Source organism: Castor canadensis, chromosome 13 (assembly GCF_047511655.1).
Source record: "Castor canadensis chromosome 13, mCasCan1.hap1v2, whole genome shotgun sequence".
NCBI lineage: Eukaryota > Metazoa > Chordata > Mammalia > Rodentia > Castoridae > Castor > Castor canadensis.
The window spans coordinates 58,343,472-58,360,993 of NC_133398.1; the positions used below are offsets into that span (position 1 = coordinate 58,343,472).

The 17,522-nt window shown below is 35.7% G+C and overlaps 1 protein-coding gene across 22 annotated transcripts in view; it reads left to right on the forward strand.

The window, feature by feature from the left end:
* Mpdz (multiple PDZ domain crumbs cell polarity complex component) overlaps positions 1–17,522 on the forward strand; it is a 170,614-nt gene that overhangs the window by 109,543 nt on the left and 43,549 nt on the right. For 16 of the 22 annotated variants that reach the window (XM_074051850.1, XM_074051863.1, XM_074051856.1 and 13 more), the window contains 5 exons: positions 3,475–3,673; positions 6,619–6,660; positions 9,164–9,268; positions 12,633–12,725; positions 17,193–17,370. In XM_074051850.1, coding sequence (XP_073907951.1) covers positions 3,475–3,673; positions 6,619–6,660; positions 9,164–9,268; positions 12,633–12,725; positions 17,193–17,370 — 617 coding nt within the window. The remainder of the gene's footprint in view (positions 1–3,474; positions 3,674–6,618; positions 6,661–9,163; positions 9,269–12,632; positions 12,726–17,192; positions 17,371–17,522) is intronic. The other 6 variants (XM_020186023.2, XM_020186027.2, XM_020186031.2 and 3 more) reach the window with 1 other exon arrangement.

A 17,522-nucleotide genomic window follows, 5' to 3' on the forward strand; every position in this document is an offset into this window, starting at 1 on the left:
GAGTAACATTTATGTGTGAAATCATAACACCATGATTTTATGATCCACATTGTAATATCAAAGTGAAAATGACTTTTTTATTTCTTTGCTTCCTTTCCATTCTTTAAATTAATTTACATACCCACAATAGTTGTAGCTTTGGCCCCGGCTATTTGATATCCTGGTACCCAGTGAGAGATTCCTTTAGCATTTTAGGGTTCAAGTTGACAGCATGCCATGATAAGAATATTTCTCTATTATTTCCTTTGACACAAGGTAGTCAGTGTTCAGATTTCTATAGCACTTAGAATAATCAAATGTAAAGGAATCAGGAAAAAAAATCTGTGTAAAACGTTAAATGATTCATTAAAGCATTTAGTTAAGCTTTAGTGTGAGAAAGTGTTGCCTTTGAAACTTGAAGTAAGAAAAATGTGATAAATAATATAGGAAATCTAGAGACAAATCTGCATAAATGAGCTGTGCATGGATAGAAGAGTATGCTATGAGGGGGTCTATCACTGAACTCATTTTCTTAGGCTCATAGTCTCTCCTTATTGGGCTATATGAAGTTTACAGTTTTCTAGCTTTGTGGATCATTTGTTTCTTTTTATAATGATGACTGGAAAAATTATTAATAATTGATAGCTTTTTATAAAAGCTTTCGTAATGCACTTGTTTTGATTTCATGAATTGCTTTTTTTTTGAGTTTTTGTTAAGTTTTGTTTTATTTACAGATAGGACTTGTCTTGAATTATTTATGTAGCCCAGATTGGCCTTGAACTTGTTATCTTCCTGCCTCAGCCTCCCATGAGGCCATGGGATTATAGGCATGTACCACCATGCCCAGTGGGTTGTTCTTGTTAAATGTTATATACAGATAAACACACATGTATACTTGCATATAGAGTGACCTTTTAAAGTTGTCTAATCATGATGAATTTTGATCGGTCTGTAGTTGATTGTCTAATTTTATCATATTAGGACTTGAAAGCAAAAAGAAAACATGAAGATTTTTAGGGGAAACTGAAGGGAAAGGAAGATGTTATGTTCTCTTTGATAATGATATTCTCTGAAATTTCCCTGAAAGTACTCAGCATTTAAGAGGTAGCATCAGGACTCAAACTTGTCTGTCTCTGGTTCTTGCACACCATGTGGTACATTCAGTATAGTTCCTGTGTACATTTTGGTTGCCATAATAGCAAGCATCATTTTGAAGCTGAATTAAGATTTATATTTAGCATTTAGAAAGCAGTGTACTTTGATCTGGAATAGAGATACATTTTAAATATAGCCTATAAGTTTTCTTTTGTTTTTTGTTTTCACCTACACTTTATTGAACACTTCACACCAGGTACTTTGGAATGTCTCACTTAATTCTTTTATTCTCTTTTTCTTGCTGTGCTGGGTGTTTCACTTAATTTTTTACATAACACTAAAGAGTAGGCATTATTATTCCTGTTTTACAGATGAGTAAACTGAGGGCTAACATGAGGTAAAGACAGTTGCCCAAAGTCACCCTGATAGAAGTGATGGAACACAGATTCTTTGTGCATGGAATCTCACAGAACTGGACTTATTCCAAGAAAAAAAATTGAGATATCTTTTAATCTACAACCAAAATTCTGTTAATAGATGTTATTTCCAAGTTGTTAAACCCAAAAGTTGTCATTTAGTGAAGGAAAAGTATTAGCTGAGCTAACCTATGTCAACCTCTTGGTTGTATGGTTGATGTGACCTAACAGTCTTAATAGCTGATGAAGTAGTGAGTTCAGTGTGCTGTTAAGAATGAATTCAGAGTTAGGTTGACCAAAACTCATAATGACATTTTCATATCTATGTCTCACTTTATTGTAGAATGCATGGTGCTGATTAGAATAAGATGAAGAATTGGATTCCCAGTGAGGACCATTTAGCTAAATTTTGTTTTGTGGTTACACGTTTTGATTTTCACATAGTACAGCTGTTTGATTCGTCTTGGTGGAAAGCATAGCTGTACCTGAGCAAACTAGAGTACCTATTAAAACATTTCAGAGCCAACCTCTTTGCTTATAAGAAAACCACCTGAGATGAAATAGTATCTAAACTTGTCTTTTGTTTTATGGCAAGTAAAAGTGTCTTCTTAATAGCAATACATTTAAAATCATTATTTTGAGCTAACAGAATATTTTAAATGTATTTGGTAATACTTCTTTGCTATCCTAAGACCATACCAGGAGCCTGGATTTCCCATATCCAGGCATAAGAATTTGGGCTAAAAATGTAATAATGATCAATCTTAAAAATATATGAAATATCATGTCTGATATGGTATAATTAGTAATAATATTTGGAAAGATAGTTTTTATTTTATAATATAGAAAAATCTAAACATGAGTTTGTAACTTTTGTCAAAGAAAGTTTTTATAAATACTATTATGGCTTTATATTGCTTCTAATCTTGTTTAATTACATAATCTTGTTTTGGGGAAGAAAATTTTGGCCCTTTGTTTTAACTGAATTTACATGGTTTTTTCAAAAGTTTTAAACATAATCTCAAGGTCTTTATATCATTTTGTAAAATTATTATTCATTCTCATGTATGTACATTGTTTGGGTCATTTCTCCCCCTCCCCTCCTCCCCCCCACCTCACTTCCAGGCAGAACCTGTTCTGCCCTTATCTCTAATTTTGTTGAAGAGAAGGCATAGCATAATAAGGAAGACAAAGCGTTTTTGCTAGTTAAGTTAAGGATAGCTATACAGAAAGACTCCTAGCATTGCTTTCATGTACAAATGTGTTACAACCCATGTTGATTCATCTCTAACTGATCTTTACACTGGTTCCTGATTCCCTCTCTCATGTTAACCTCTGTTGCTTTAAGGTTTCTGTATTAGTTCCTCTGGAGTGGGGACATCAAACACTTTCATGTTTTGGGTTTTCTACCTATTCTTATATCTCCCGTATGTGCTCTCCCCTTGTCATATGATCAGAATCCAACCACATTGCTGCATTTGCCCTAGATCTAGCTATTTATAGCTTGAAGGAATAGGGTGAGGGTAGAAAATTATGGGAACTTTAAATCAGACAGAGTATGTTGAGCAGACCTTTTTGAGGAGGTGACATTGAAGAATGAAAGAGAATTAATTGCATGAGAGCAACAGAAAAGGGATGTCAAAGACACCAAAATGGGTAGGAAAATAGATGGAGTTCTGAAAGAGTACCATGCTCAGCTTGTCTTTTGAGGTGTGGTCTCACAAACTTTTAATTTTCCCCAGCTGGCCTTGAACAATGTTCTCCACCTCTTCAGGAGCTGGGATTACAGACTTGTGCCACTGTGTCCTGCCAATTTCACAAACATTTACATTCACATTAAATTTACTTAAAAATATTTTGTTAGGAAAACTTTTTTATTGACGGAAAAAAATGTTCCAATTCTTTGTCTGTGAATTCTTAGTGATTATTACGTTAAAATGAATTGGAAAGTCACGTCCATAGCTGCGCGTCTCCTTTCCCGTAGGGATGACAGTAAGCGCTAACAAAGATGGCTCGGGGATGGTTGTCCGAAGCATTATTCGTGGAGGCGCCATTAGCCGAGACGGCCGTATCTCTGTCGGGGACTGCGTTTTGTCCATTAATGAAGAATCTACCATCAGCTTAACCAATGCCCAGGCACGAGCCATGTTGAGAAGACATTCTCTAATTGGACCTGATATAAAGTAAGTATCATTGGGACTCTTGTTTGACTTGGGAAATTAATTAATTCATATGTGTTTTCAGTATCTATTTCTATTTGATGTGCAAAATTTATCACATATTTATTTAAGGCAAATCACTATTTCTGAATAGTTCTTGATTGTGGATGTAGTCTCTTTAAGACTGTAACAGTGTTAACATTTTGCAAAAATGATTGCTTTGTGTTTTGAATTGTGCTTCTGCAGTGATGATGTCTGTAAGAATCCTAGCTGTGAGAGTTATCTCATAAACACATATGTGAGAGATAGGTCTCTCACAGTGCAGGGGGCCACTCCTAGGTTCTTTAAAGAAGTTTGGATTGGCCTCAATGTAAAAAATTATTCCCTTCCTAATTGCCCTGTATTAATACTGGAACCACACTTGTACTTTAAGGGCTAGGCATGAAAAAGACAGACTAGAACTGCGCCATCTGACCCATAATTTACTCTTTCTTGAATTACCTCATGACCCAAAGGAATTCACCAGTATGTTTGGTATCATCTGATTATAATTCATATATTTTGTTGGGATATTTTGTTAGGCAGTCCTTAAAATTTCCAGTAATCCCACAATGTTCTAAAAGCACATCATGTATGTGGTTTAGTATTTAAGTCACTGAACATTCCTTGAGCCAATGTAAAAAAATCAGTTAATGGCTTTACTGTCACACCTCATCAATGTGGCTTTTTCCTCCAGCATTAATCATTGAAAATTTGTGTTTAATGTATAGGGGATAAAACCATAAAATAAGAGGTCAGGAAAAGATTGCTTACCTTAAATTTATACAATGATTACCAGTATGGGGGGGGACTTTTCTTTATTAATGTTATCTTACTGATGGCATTCTTTGTAACTGGTTGTTTTACAAAGTATGTATTGCTAGAGCTTAGGTAAGAAAAGCTATGTTTACAATCTGTTTTTCATTTTGCCATCTATAAAAAGCAGAAAAAGTATGTACCACTTGGAGTACTTTCTGCTGTTACATACAAAAAAGGTATTATTTTAAGCAGAATCTTCACTAATAGGCTTTCATATTTTTGCATGTCTTTTTCACTTTTATTTTGCAGTTAAGCAGATCATGTGACTGTTCCTTAATTATCTTACAATGATAAGTGTACAAGTGAACATCATTAAAAATGTCAGTTCCTCTGTTGCCCCAAAATGGAGGAACTTTAAATGCTTTCCTCATCACTGTGAGGAAATGATGTGTTTAGAAGATGAATGATGTAGATTCATGTAGGAGTATTTACTGCAGGGCTTTTAGCTTACAGAGATTAGATGTATTATAAAGTGCAGATGGCCTTCTAACTGAACATTTGATTTGTTCTGTTATGATCTATGTGTTATGCTCTGTGTACTGATAGAAATCACCAGTTCACATTTTGGCACTCTGAGCACTAGAATCTGTGCTAAATGTTAGCCTTACCCTTAAACTGCAGAAATTAAAAAGTGGCCCCAAAATCTGGTTATTGTGACATCAGTTTGACGTGAGTCACACATCTACTCAATTCTAGAGAAGGTTTGAGGTGTATTTTCAAGCTTAAAGCATGTATCCCTTCACATACTACTTGCTGATCCAGCAGAATCACCTGTTCATGTGGGCAGCAACTTCATTACGTTCTTGAAGGATAACTAAAGAGCTAGCTTCCTAACTAATTGCTTTAAGATTTCAGGAGTCAAAATATACTGTCAAAGTTTACATTTAAAAAAGAAGAAAATTCCTACAACACTTCCTCATCAAGATATCAACTAGTCAATCTCTCTCTCTCTCTCTCTCTCTCTCTCTCTCTCTCTCTCTCTGTCACACACACACACACACACACACACACACATTCACAAAATACATTGATTTCCTCTTAAATGTCTCACTAATGCTCTGATTCAAGTGATGACACTGACTCATTGAGGAAATGATAGAAATAAATTAACATGATCCTTACATAATGCTTTTTCAGAAAGAAAGTGTGTTACCTGATGAAACAAAAGAAACAAAATAGCCATTTATACTGAGCATAGTGTCTATATTTTGCATGAAGTATTTTTGACCACATCTTGTTTCTGTCACTTGCCTTTCATGAGGCAAACAGTTTAAAATTATCTTGAAAAATATGTGAGCAATCCTCTCAAAAAGAAAGTTTAGTTGGTCATTATTCTGAATGTAGTCATAACACTGCCTGTAGCCAATTAAGCTTTGTACTCATTGCCTAGATCTAAGCTCTGCCCACTTTCTTTTCTCTTTATTTCTTATTATAAACCTCACTCAATGTAGGGTGGTGGTGGAGAAATGTGCTGTAAGGACTTTAAATAAATAAATAAAATGCTCCATTCAGTTCCTTACAGATTGGTTATAGGGAAAGCATTCTCTTGCCATTTGCTATATATAGCTAGGAACTTTGTGTGCATTCATGCATGCCTGGATAGATAATTTGAGTTTCAGGAGTTCAAGAACAGCCAGTTTAAGTTCCAGGTTTCATTATTTTCTACGGAAAGCCAGATGTGAAGCCTCACCAAAATGCATTCTATTTCACTTCTCACTCCACCTTGCCAGGAGCTCTTATATTTCTGTAATAATAGCCAGGGTTTTGCGCTTAGCAACAGCTGCTTATAACATCTGCCAGATAATTACTGAGCTGAATCAGAATTCACCTGCCTTAACCTAAAGTGTGGGATGAATTCCTGATCAAGGAATAAAAGATTGATTGCAGTCACATTTTTCTATGCTTGTTAATAATCACTGCTATAGACACCAGTAAAGAGCAGATGCTTTTCTGGGGGAGGTGTAGATGAGAGGGAGGTGGAAAGGGGGAATAAAATAACCAGGAGCACCCACTTTTAACTACATATGTATGCATCTCACATTCCACAGAAGACATTGACATTTGTTAACACTATTGTAAAAAGATGTCGCGGCGTATGCTTCACATTCTAGATTTTCTGCAGCACCTGCTGACGCTCGAGCCCCCTTTTATGTGTGAGTACTGGTGATTCAAAAGCTCATTATGGTTGTGTGTTTCAGCTTGTCTGTGAAAATCATTTTGTGCTGCTGTAATGTCCCGATGCAGAGACAGATCAGATATAGATTCAGTGTCTACATTTTGGCTCTTTTCTTCATTTATGTAGGAACATAAATTCCAACAGAGATATGAGATTGTTGCATTTTCACATTGCAGTGATGTTTGTGAACTCATTTGGAAGTCCTTTTTCCAACCACTAAGCTTTCAAGCTCCTTTGCAAGGGAATGATCCTGTTTGCATGTGCAGGCACAGTCTCTGGATTAATAGCTGTGTCACATTTCGGCATCACTAATGGTATTCTTTTTTCTTCTACTCCATGTGTAACCAAAGGTTAGTTTATGTTTAAGAACTGTTAATACAACTCTCAAATAAGCTGTTTCAGTGTACTTATGCAGTTTGTCCTCAGCTTTGATGTTCTCTGTTGGTGATTTAGAGGTCTGTGTGGTCGTGTGCAGGCAGGCATGTGTTAGCATTGCTCTGCATGTCCTGTTGCATTGTGGGACGCCTGTTTTGGTGGCCTTTCGGCATTGGACTGTCTGTGGAAACTGCCGGCTTTGCTCTTTCTCACTGCTACCAGAAAAATATTTGTAAAACCACCATTCCCTAATTTTTGTAAAAGAAAAATAGTTTTAAATAAATGTAGGGGAAAACTCATTTTCAACATTATTTGAGAAAGAAACATTTTTACTTTTTCAAATCAGTTAAAAAACTACATATGTTGTGCTAATTATTATTATTTTTGCTTTTGTGTTCTGCCTTTGTCCCCTCCTTTTACTGACTTTAACTTAAGGTTTTGTTTATATGAGTTTCCCAAATAATACCAGTTTTCTGAAATAGTATTTTCAAATTTTAGGTTTTATTATTATCTTTTCTTTGTATGAACTATAATCCTTCCTTAGATAATGTATTGCATATTTTTGATCCATTAATTTTGAAGAGATAACAAACAGCAAATTCAATATTTCTTGTAACACTTTAAAGAAGTGAATTTAATTTATTGGGGAATAAATTAAGTAGCGTCAGAATGAGAATGCCACTCTTTCATTCTGCCCAGTGTGCCCAGTGGTACAACTACTGATCTCTGTATTCTGCTTCAGTTTTTGGTTCTTGAGATAAAAGTATCACAGAGAGATTCCCAGGGGGTCTGGAGTGAGGGTTGTGATCGGGAGAGATGTCCTGAGAGAGCACAGTCCTAATTTTTGTATAGTGTAGCAGAATCCAAACCCAAGTAACCAGGCTTTGGAGACGTGAGTGACTGCTTTTTATGGAATTACCAACATATTTAAAATTATGTATCCTCCTCACTACAGAAATATATAAATGGTATCATTGTTATTTTGTTGAAGCATAAAAAATAATCCTGTGTTGGAGGGAAACTTGGGGGTGGGGGGTGGGGGGAAAAAAATCCTGTGTCCTTGTCCTCCAGTGCTGAGGTTTTATGGACTTAATGGATAAATCACTGCTAGATCATTTAATAGTCTTCATGATTTCTATAGTATTCAGATTTCATACATTCTTTTTTTTTAGTTGCACACATACCATACTGACTTCAATACTGTATTTCTCTTACCTTACTATTAATTTGAGGATTTTGAATAGCCTAAAAATTGTCTGGCTGTGTAAATAACCTTACAGGACAGCAGTAAACTTGTTTTCGGATGTCAATTTCTGAACATTATGGCTATATTCAGCATCTAGTACAGTGCCTTCCACATGGAAGGCACTTGGTGAGTACTTGTTAAGTTAATAAATGGCCTTTCAAGTGTAAGCCATAGGCTTTCCTTTTAAACAAAAGCAACCATATAAGAAATTGGTACAAATTGCTAAATCTGTCCTTAAACTAAATGGCTTTGCTCAGTACTTTAGATGTGAGAGTTGATAATTTAATAGAGCTCACATAATTATTATAATTGCTGATAATATCTGTAATTAATTACACATTATGAAAAAAGGTAAAGTAATGTGGGATATTCAGTATTTAATAGAGTACATCTACTTTTTTCTGCCAGGGAACCCATGTATCTTTGGACAAAAATTAATGTTATTGACAATTATGTTTTAGTATTAGTTGTTTTTTCTTACAATGCTGAGTATCAAACCCAGGGCTTTTCACATTCTGTGTCACTCTAAGGAGTTTTGGAACTTCTTAATTTCACAAACTTCCTGTTAGCATTCTCACTTAGAGATATAAATATTGCTGTTTTTTCCTTCCCATATGACTATTAATAAATACATAGTTTATCAGTAATATTTAATTTTTTAATTTCACTTATTTTTGCCCATGGAATAACCTTTGACTTTTGAAGTTTGGGTTATCTATTAAATATGCCAATTAAATGAGCTATATCAATAAGTAGAGATGAAGGAACAATGTGTTTATTTTTCTGTGTTTTGGAAGCTTTTCCCAACAGGCAAAACTCTGTTTCTCTTTGCTTTCATGGACTGTGTTTTGTTCCCCAGAATAACTTACGTGCCTGCAGAACATTTGGAGGAGTTCAGAATAAGTTTGGGACCACAATCTGAAGGAATAGTGGCACTGGACATTTTCTCTTCATACACTGGCAGGTAAATGAAACACTAAATATAGCACAATGAATGAATGACACAGCAAGTTATGAAGAATTTTGAGTCCAGAGTCACGAAGGATAAGAAAAAAGCAAATATCTGAATTCCTTTCTTCCAATATTTTAAAACACATTCTTCCCTTTTCCCTCAATTACTTAAGTAATTATCATATAGAATGGAAAATATGGGAAATATATAAATATTCAGATCAAGAAATTAGAGTAAACTTCAATTCTACCATGCAGTATACCATTTTTAACATATTAAGTTTTGGTAACTCACCTCAGTTATGAATATTATTTCATTAATTCCTTAGAGCTTACTGTTTCTGTGATTTTGTATAATTTTTTTTCTTCTTTCATAAATACTATCAAACATCTTGAGAAATTTATATATTCTTTGTTAACGTATATACAGACCCAGAAGCCCATAGAAATGTTTTTCTGTTTTAGAAAATGTTAAGCTGAACATCTTGGTATAGAAACATTTTAAAGGCTCTTGATATACAATATATTCAGAACCTTTAAATAATTCAGGGACAGTTTTTCTTCCCTTAGGAAAGGTAGCAACTGGGGCTTGAAGCTGCTTCTGACTGAGTTCAGAACAAGGGGAAAAATAATGTCAAGTTGCTTTCTATGACAAATGTATCATTTTACTCTCAGTTGTGGGCTTGTTTTTTTCAGTTGCACTGGTAACTGATTATCAGGTTTCTCTTTGAGCATGTTGAGGAGCAGATTGAGCCTTGAAAAACCTCTGAGGCCTTCTCCTTCCTTAGAAAATGTCAGAACATTCCAGAACCCCCTGGTGTCTAGTGGCCCAGCAGGAATCATGATCTTACATCATTGCTTCCTCTGCAAAATACACAGGACCGTAGTATATAGAAAGTGATAGGGAAGGGATAGAACATGCTATGTGTAATAAAGGGAAGGAATGTTAGGGTCCTTTGGACCTCATGAATTTTATGGGAAAAGGAGTACTCTACTCCTCACAAAACTCAGCCACACTACGCTCTGTTTCCATCTCAGCCTGAATGCCAAAGATCGATTATAATTTCCCATGGCTTCCTATCAAAATGGGAAAAGCAATCATTCCAATATTCCTCTGAAGTATTGTTTCAAGTGACAAAATTAAAGAAGAAAACAGTTTATATCTTAGTCCTATTAATATACTCAAGTTATTAGAAAGAGTTTTATCATTGTGCTTCCAGTCAGTACAAAAATGGGAATGCCGTGCATTGTGTACTACTGCGACCAGTTGTTTCATTGCAGAGGAGGAATATTTGCTATTGATGTCAGGATGCTTAAAACAAAACAGTCTGCTTCTTATACAGGAGGAATCTGCAATAGAGACAGGTTAAATAACTTGCCAGAGTCCCACAGACAAACTAAGTGGCAGCAAAGTCACTTATAGTTTCATATAAAACTAGGCTGAGAGCTCAGGTTTTATGGTAAGATGGCCTCAATTCCAACATCACTGCTACAGGACAATGTGACTTTGTCCTATTTACTTCACCTAGAACCTATACACAGATGTAAAGAGAGTTATTGATTATAATTAATAGGAATTTCTTTGTCAACATAGTAACACAGGGAAAAAGAAATCTAGCTCTTTCTTGGCTGACTGAGTATAGGAAGAAGAGAATTTCTCCATTCTGCTTGAAGGAGCACATGACATTTGAGTCCTTGAAACCATTCACTCTGTTGGATAAAGAATGTATAGCACATTTGGAAGAGTATGTTTGGGTTAGTGAAAGGATTTAAAATGACTGAATCATTTGAAGAAACCAGTGTTCATGAATCAGAGATATTTCTCTTCTCACAGCTAAAAAGGCAGAGCCATGGTGCCGTATGGGCACAAGTGTTTTTGAGTAGCTCCCCAGTTTTGACTTTAAGGCTCATAACTCCCCCTAGTGCTTTGGCTACCAGTGGATAGTTTAGGGCTGTCTGTAAGTTCTCATTCTGTGTGTCTTCTGAACCAGTTTTTGCAACTGTATTCTCTCCAGCTGTATTTCTAGAGGTTTAGGCTTCATTTTTACCTTTTTGCCTTTATATCCTTTGGATGAGACCTGCACATGGACTATTTGTCACTCACTGACTTCACATCATTTTTTAACTCCCCTTCTTGGAACTGTTCCCAGCTGTCCTGCATTACTGCCAGACTTAAGAGTATAGGAAGCCCAGCCTTATTTAGAGCCTTATTTTCTAATTTGCATAAGAGGTAGTTCAAACATAAAAGTAGTAAGTAGGAATGTTGTCAAGCACATTCAAGCCAGGTGGATGATTGGATTAGATGGCCTCTGAACTCAAAGTCTAAAGATTGTATAATTTGAGAGAGGTCAGTGTTCCCATCAGTGGAGAATGGCTATGCTTTTTTAGTTTGTATAAAATCAGCTGAAATATATTTATTAAATCAGAATTTTAATAGCCTTCTCTGCTATAAAAGGAATATGTAGACATGTTTCTTCAGAAATACATTCTCTACCAACATCATAAGGATCTGCCATAATCAATTTAGCTATTCTGTCTATTTTTTTTTTTAAGGTGTGAGGGTTTGAACTCAGGGACTTTTGCCTGCCAGGCAGGCACTCTGCCACGTGAGCCACACTCCCAGCCCAATTTAGTTATTCTCTATTGCCTTTACAAATCATTTATTGATACAAAATATACCTCTTGAGAAATACAATAGTCTTGATATAGTTATTGTAGTTTTATAGTAAATGAATAGACTGGACGCATTTGGTTTGATATTTGGCAAAATATGAATTGCTTCAAAAATTGATCATTGATCTGGCACACAGCCTTCATGTAAGGAATATTCCATTTCAGGGCTGTCTGGATGGACTGAAGCTGGACTAGAAGCATTTTCCATCTTTCTTCAAAACTTGAAGGGACAGTGTAGTGTGTCCTTAGGAAGTAGAGATGCTAAAATCCTGGCATATTTGATGATAAATTCCTTTAGGGCAAAGAGCTGGGCTATATATACTTACAACCCATATGGTTCCTCTGGCTTTTTGTATAAGTTATGAATTCAGGAAATAATTGTTGATTAGTTTTTCTTCAGAATTTTAGTATTTATTACTTTTGTCCTATTCCTTTTCTTTATTCTCCTATGTTTCATCAGGAAATAGACTAGACAAGACTTTGTGTTCAGCTATATCTCTAGACAAATTTATGGTGGATTAATTCTAATGTAAGTTTCTTATTTCATTTGGTAGGCTTTTCTTTCTCTCTGCATAAAAATATTCTATCCTTATAGGCCAGGTATGGTGAAATATAAAGCAGATCTGCATTTTTGTCCTAACCAATAAGTAAGTACATGTGAGACAATATTGCTTAAAATACTTACTGTGTGACTCTTTAACCAGAGACATTCCAGAACTACCAGAGCGAGAAGAAGGAGAGGGAGAAGAGAGTGAACTTCAGAATGCAGCATACAGCAACTGGAATCAGCCCAGGCGGTAAGGTCTATTTCTGTCTTCCACCCACTCAGTGGAAATATGTGTTTAAAGATAAAGGATGTGATTTCAAGTGCTACATTGCAACTTGTTATTTGTGACATTGGACAAGTTGTTTAATGTTCCTAACTCTCCATTTCTTCATCTGTACAGTGTAGAAAATAATGTGTATCACACAGGGTTAAAACTAACACATATGCAACTATCTGGCATTTATTAGAGACTAAATAAAATTAGCTAGAGAAAATTATTCATTGATAGCTGGAATGCATAATTTTCTCAGAAAAATTTTATCTTAGAAATACACTAAGCATTCATTGAAGTTTCTCTAGCACAAACTAGATTCAAATATACATTTAAAATATATGTGTGTGAGAGCAACTATGATATCACAGGCTGAGTTTATCCAAAGCCACACACTGTCTAGAACTTGCTTCATATATAATAGAAAAGATGACTTTGCTTGAGTATGCTCTGATGTATAACTGCATCACAAAGACATATTAACGTTCTTATGCTGAGTAAAATCAACTTCATTTGAATAGGATTTTGTTGAGTCTTGATATGGATCCAGATAGAAAGTTGATGATTTTGTGAATAATAGTGAAGTGTACGACATAAATACTGCCTTCAAGGAAGTTACAATGTACTTATCTGGGCAAGATTTAGAGATACATGAAACAAAGAACAGTGAAAGATATTTTGCGCTAAGTAAGTCCTAATAAGCAAGTATAGATATAACAGGATCATGGGGTACACATTTGTTCATTTGTCATGGATTAAATTTTCTAAGTTCTTCCATTACTGTAGAAATTGTGATCATCATCATCATTGTAAGAGATTTTTTGGTTGCTTACTATATTCCAATCCTTTTATTTTACATTTACCTGTATGTAGAAACTCTTATTGGCCCCATTTCACAGCTGAGGAACGTAAGACAGAGAGAGAAAGATGCCTAGTGTCATGTGATTAAGGAACAGAGGAGCAGAACCAAAACCTAGGGACTCAGCTCATAGCCCAGGAAGTCTGGTCTTAGAGCCAGAAAAAACTCGGAAGTGAACATGTACTACAGAGTGACAAAGTGTTCTTTTGTAGGTCACCTTTTTATTTTCCAGGGATTTTTTTGTGTGTGTGTGTGTGTGTGTGATACTGAGGTGGGAACTCCAGTATCTTCATGCTTGGTAGGCATGCATTCTACCACTTGAGCCAAACCTCTAACCCTTCTTACTCTAGTTATTTTGTATAGACGGTCTCTTTTTTTGCCCAGTCTGGCCTGCCACAACCCTCTTTTTTTAGCTTGTAGCTGGTATGTGCCACCACACCCAGCTTTTTTCTGTGAATTGGGATCTCATGAACTTTTTCTTGGGCTCATTTTGAGCCACAATCCTTCCGATCTTAGCCTCCCAAATCTATAGAATTACAGGTGCAAGCCACCAGCATCCAGCTTTCCAGGGACATTTACCATGCTGTATGTAGTGAATAATGAATCTGATTTCTGAGCACTGTGATTATTTTGGAAGCTCTGTCTTTGTATTCCGTGTTATTTTAAAGATTCACAAGCTTTACTTTATGCCCCGTGAGAGTATATTGCATTGTTATATAAAATTACCTTATCTGTGATTCTTCCCTTCTTAAAATGGAGCTAATAGGAACTATCCATCCTATATGATAGGTGTGAGAATTAAGTGAAAGTGTATGTAACTCACTTGGAGAACAAAACTGAGACATGACCAGCCCTCAATAAATGTTTGCTGTTATTGCTGATTTTTTTTTTAGTATTCCAGAAATCATATTAACCATTTCTAATTTAACTAACCATAAAGAGCCCTAGGAAACATTGTCTTTCATTCTTTTATGGGTTTTGTTTTTTCCTATCTAAGAGAAGACATAGAGAGTCCTACCTATGTACTCTAGCTTTTTAAATTTGTGTATACAATGGCTGAACTCATTGATTTCTTTGCTTTGCCAGTTTTCTTTAGGATCTTAAGAAACAGAAATGGATGTTCTTTTCTTACATAGAATTCCTAGACAGAGAAAATAATGAACAGAATTTTAGCTAATTTATTTGCAAAGATTTTATAAGATCAAGGATCATTCAAGCTAAGTAGGTAAAGTTTCTAGAATTACAGATTTCCAGTTAAGGACAAAGTTCTGACCAAAGGAAAAACATGTCTTAGCATTTGTATCCATTTGACTCATTGCCATCCTGTCCCTTTATCTAAGGTACACTTTCATCCCCAGCTTTTTCTTTCTGAAACCACCTTCATTTTGTAAGAGTCCTGATTTTGACCTTTCTTCTCCTCTGGAAGTACCTCAAATGTCAATGTTGAGAGCACATTGAACCATCCTGTCTGCTCCTACTTAGTGTCAACATGCCTTTTGGGGGACTGGAATCGATTCAGAATTTTTATCATTAACATAAGATTTCTATTGAGTTCATTTTCTCCAACACCTGAGCTGTTTCTTTGTCTGGGCCAAATACCTTACTGCAAATCACCTTATTCTGACATCCCTGCCTTTTCACAAGATGCATACTTTAAATTCCATCCTTAACTCTTAGAGCTTTTTGAGTTATCATATGTGAATTCATGTGTTTATTTTGTGGGTATGAGGATGTGCATTCAAGGCAGAGGAAGTAGATAGTGCTAAGGCCCCAAGGTGGGAGCATATCACATCAACTTAAGGAACAGTAAGGTGATGAGGAGTTTAGGAAGGTAGTAGAGGGACCAGATCATGTAGGATTTTGTCAGCCACTCTCTTCATGACCTGACTGTTAATGACCAGGTCTGCCTTGGCAAGAAAGACTCCCACAGAGGCCGGCTTCTGACATAGCATGTGCAGGAGTGTTCTTTCCCTGGATTTGGCTGCTAAGCTTAGAAACTACCATCTGTTCAGTGGTAGCTGAATTTCCTGATTACTTGATGTCTGTAGTGTTAAAGCTCCTGCAGAATGATACTTTTGCATTGATTTGTGCCTAATCCTGGAGTATGAGTCTGGTATTTATTTATAACTAATCAGCATAACAAATACATTAGTATTTATCATATCCTACAAAATACATAATTGGGAACATAGTTTAAACTATCTTTGATTTACTGCTACAATGCTATCATTTTAAAATATTTACTTATTATCATTTATATTTAACTATTTTCACCATTTCAGTGTACAGTTCAGAGGCATTAAGTACATTCACATTGGCATACAGCCATCACTACCATCTACCTACAGAGCTTTTTTCATCTTGTTAAATTGAAATTCTGTTCATTAAATAGTAACTCCAGCTTGGTGCTGGGGGCTCAGGCCTGTCATCCTAGCTATTCAGGAGGCAGAGATCAGGAGGATCATGGTTGGAACCCAGCCAGGACAAATAGTTCACTAGACCCTATCTCAAAAACACCCAACACAAAACAGGGCTGGTGGAGTGGCTCAAGTGGTAGAATGCCTGCCTAGCAAGTCTGAAGCCCTGAGTTCAAATCCTAGTACCACTAAATAAATAAATAACTCCCCATTCCTCTCTCTGCCCCTCCCCGCCCTTTGCAGAAACTCCCATTTTACTTTCTGTCTTTATGAATTTGACTAGTCTGGGTAGCTCATCTGAAAGGAATCATAAGGCATTGTCCTTTATTTCATTTAGCTGGCCTATTTCACTTAACATAGTGTCCTCAAAAAGTTTATCCATGTGGAAGCCTGTTTCAGAATTTTCCTTTTTAAGATTGAATAATATTCATTATATTATATATCGTTTTGTTTGTTTATTTTTTTGATGGACATCAGACTATTGGTGCATTTGAGTATTATAAATAATGTTTTTATGACATAGGTGTATAATATTTCAAAGACCCTGCTTTGAATTCTTTTGGCAATGTACTCAAAAGTGGAATTGCTGAATCATGTGGTAATTGTATTCTTAATTTTTTGAGGAACTAAAGAATTGTTTTCCATACCAGCTGTACCCTTTCACGTTCCCACCAACAATGTTCATGGTTCCAGTTTCTGTACAACTGCACCAATACTTGTCATTTTCTTCTTTTTTAATAATTCTACTGGGTAATCAACTAGTTTCTAATCAAGTCCTTTGCCCAGTTTTTAATCCCTTTGTTATATTGTAATTGAGTTTTAGGAGTTCTATATATTTGCTGAGTATTAACCCTTTAGCAGATATATGATTACCAAATACTATTTTTCACTGGTGGAGTGGCTCAAGTGGTAGAGTGCCTGCCTAGCAAATGTTGAGGCCCAGAGTTAAAACCCCAGTACATATACATGACCAAATACTATTTTCCTCCTGTGGTGGTGCATGGTGCACAAGTATATATGTATATGGTTTTCATTTGGATAAAGTCCAGCTTCTTTATTTTTTCTTCTATTGCCTATGCCTTTGGTGTCATCTGCAAGAAGACATCCCCAAATACAAGTAGCTCTTTCTCTGTGTTTTTTCTGAGAGTTTAAAATTTCATTTTTTTGTAGGGTTGAACTCTGGCGAGAACCAAGCAAATCCTTGGGCATCAGCATTGTTGGTGGACGAGGGATGGGGAGTCGCCTAAGCAATGGGGAAGTAATGAGAGGCATTTTCATCAAACATGTTCTTGAAGATAGTCCAGCTGGCAAAAATGGAACATTGAAACCTGGAGACAGAATAGTAGAGGTACCTGCAAGTGAACTTTCTGTGTTGAAATTCTTCTCCTTTTCCTCCTTCTTTACCTGGAAATTGTCACCCTTGTACTAATTACTCCATACAATATTAGAGTAAATATGTTTAAAGCATTTCTTTCTAAATTGTTTTCTTTCATGTATATG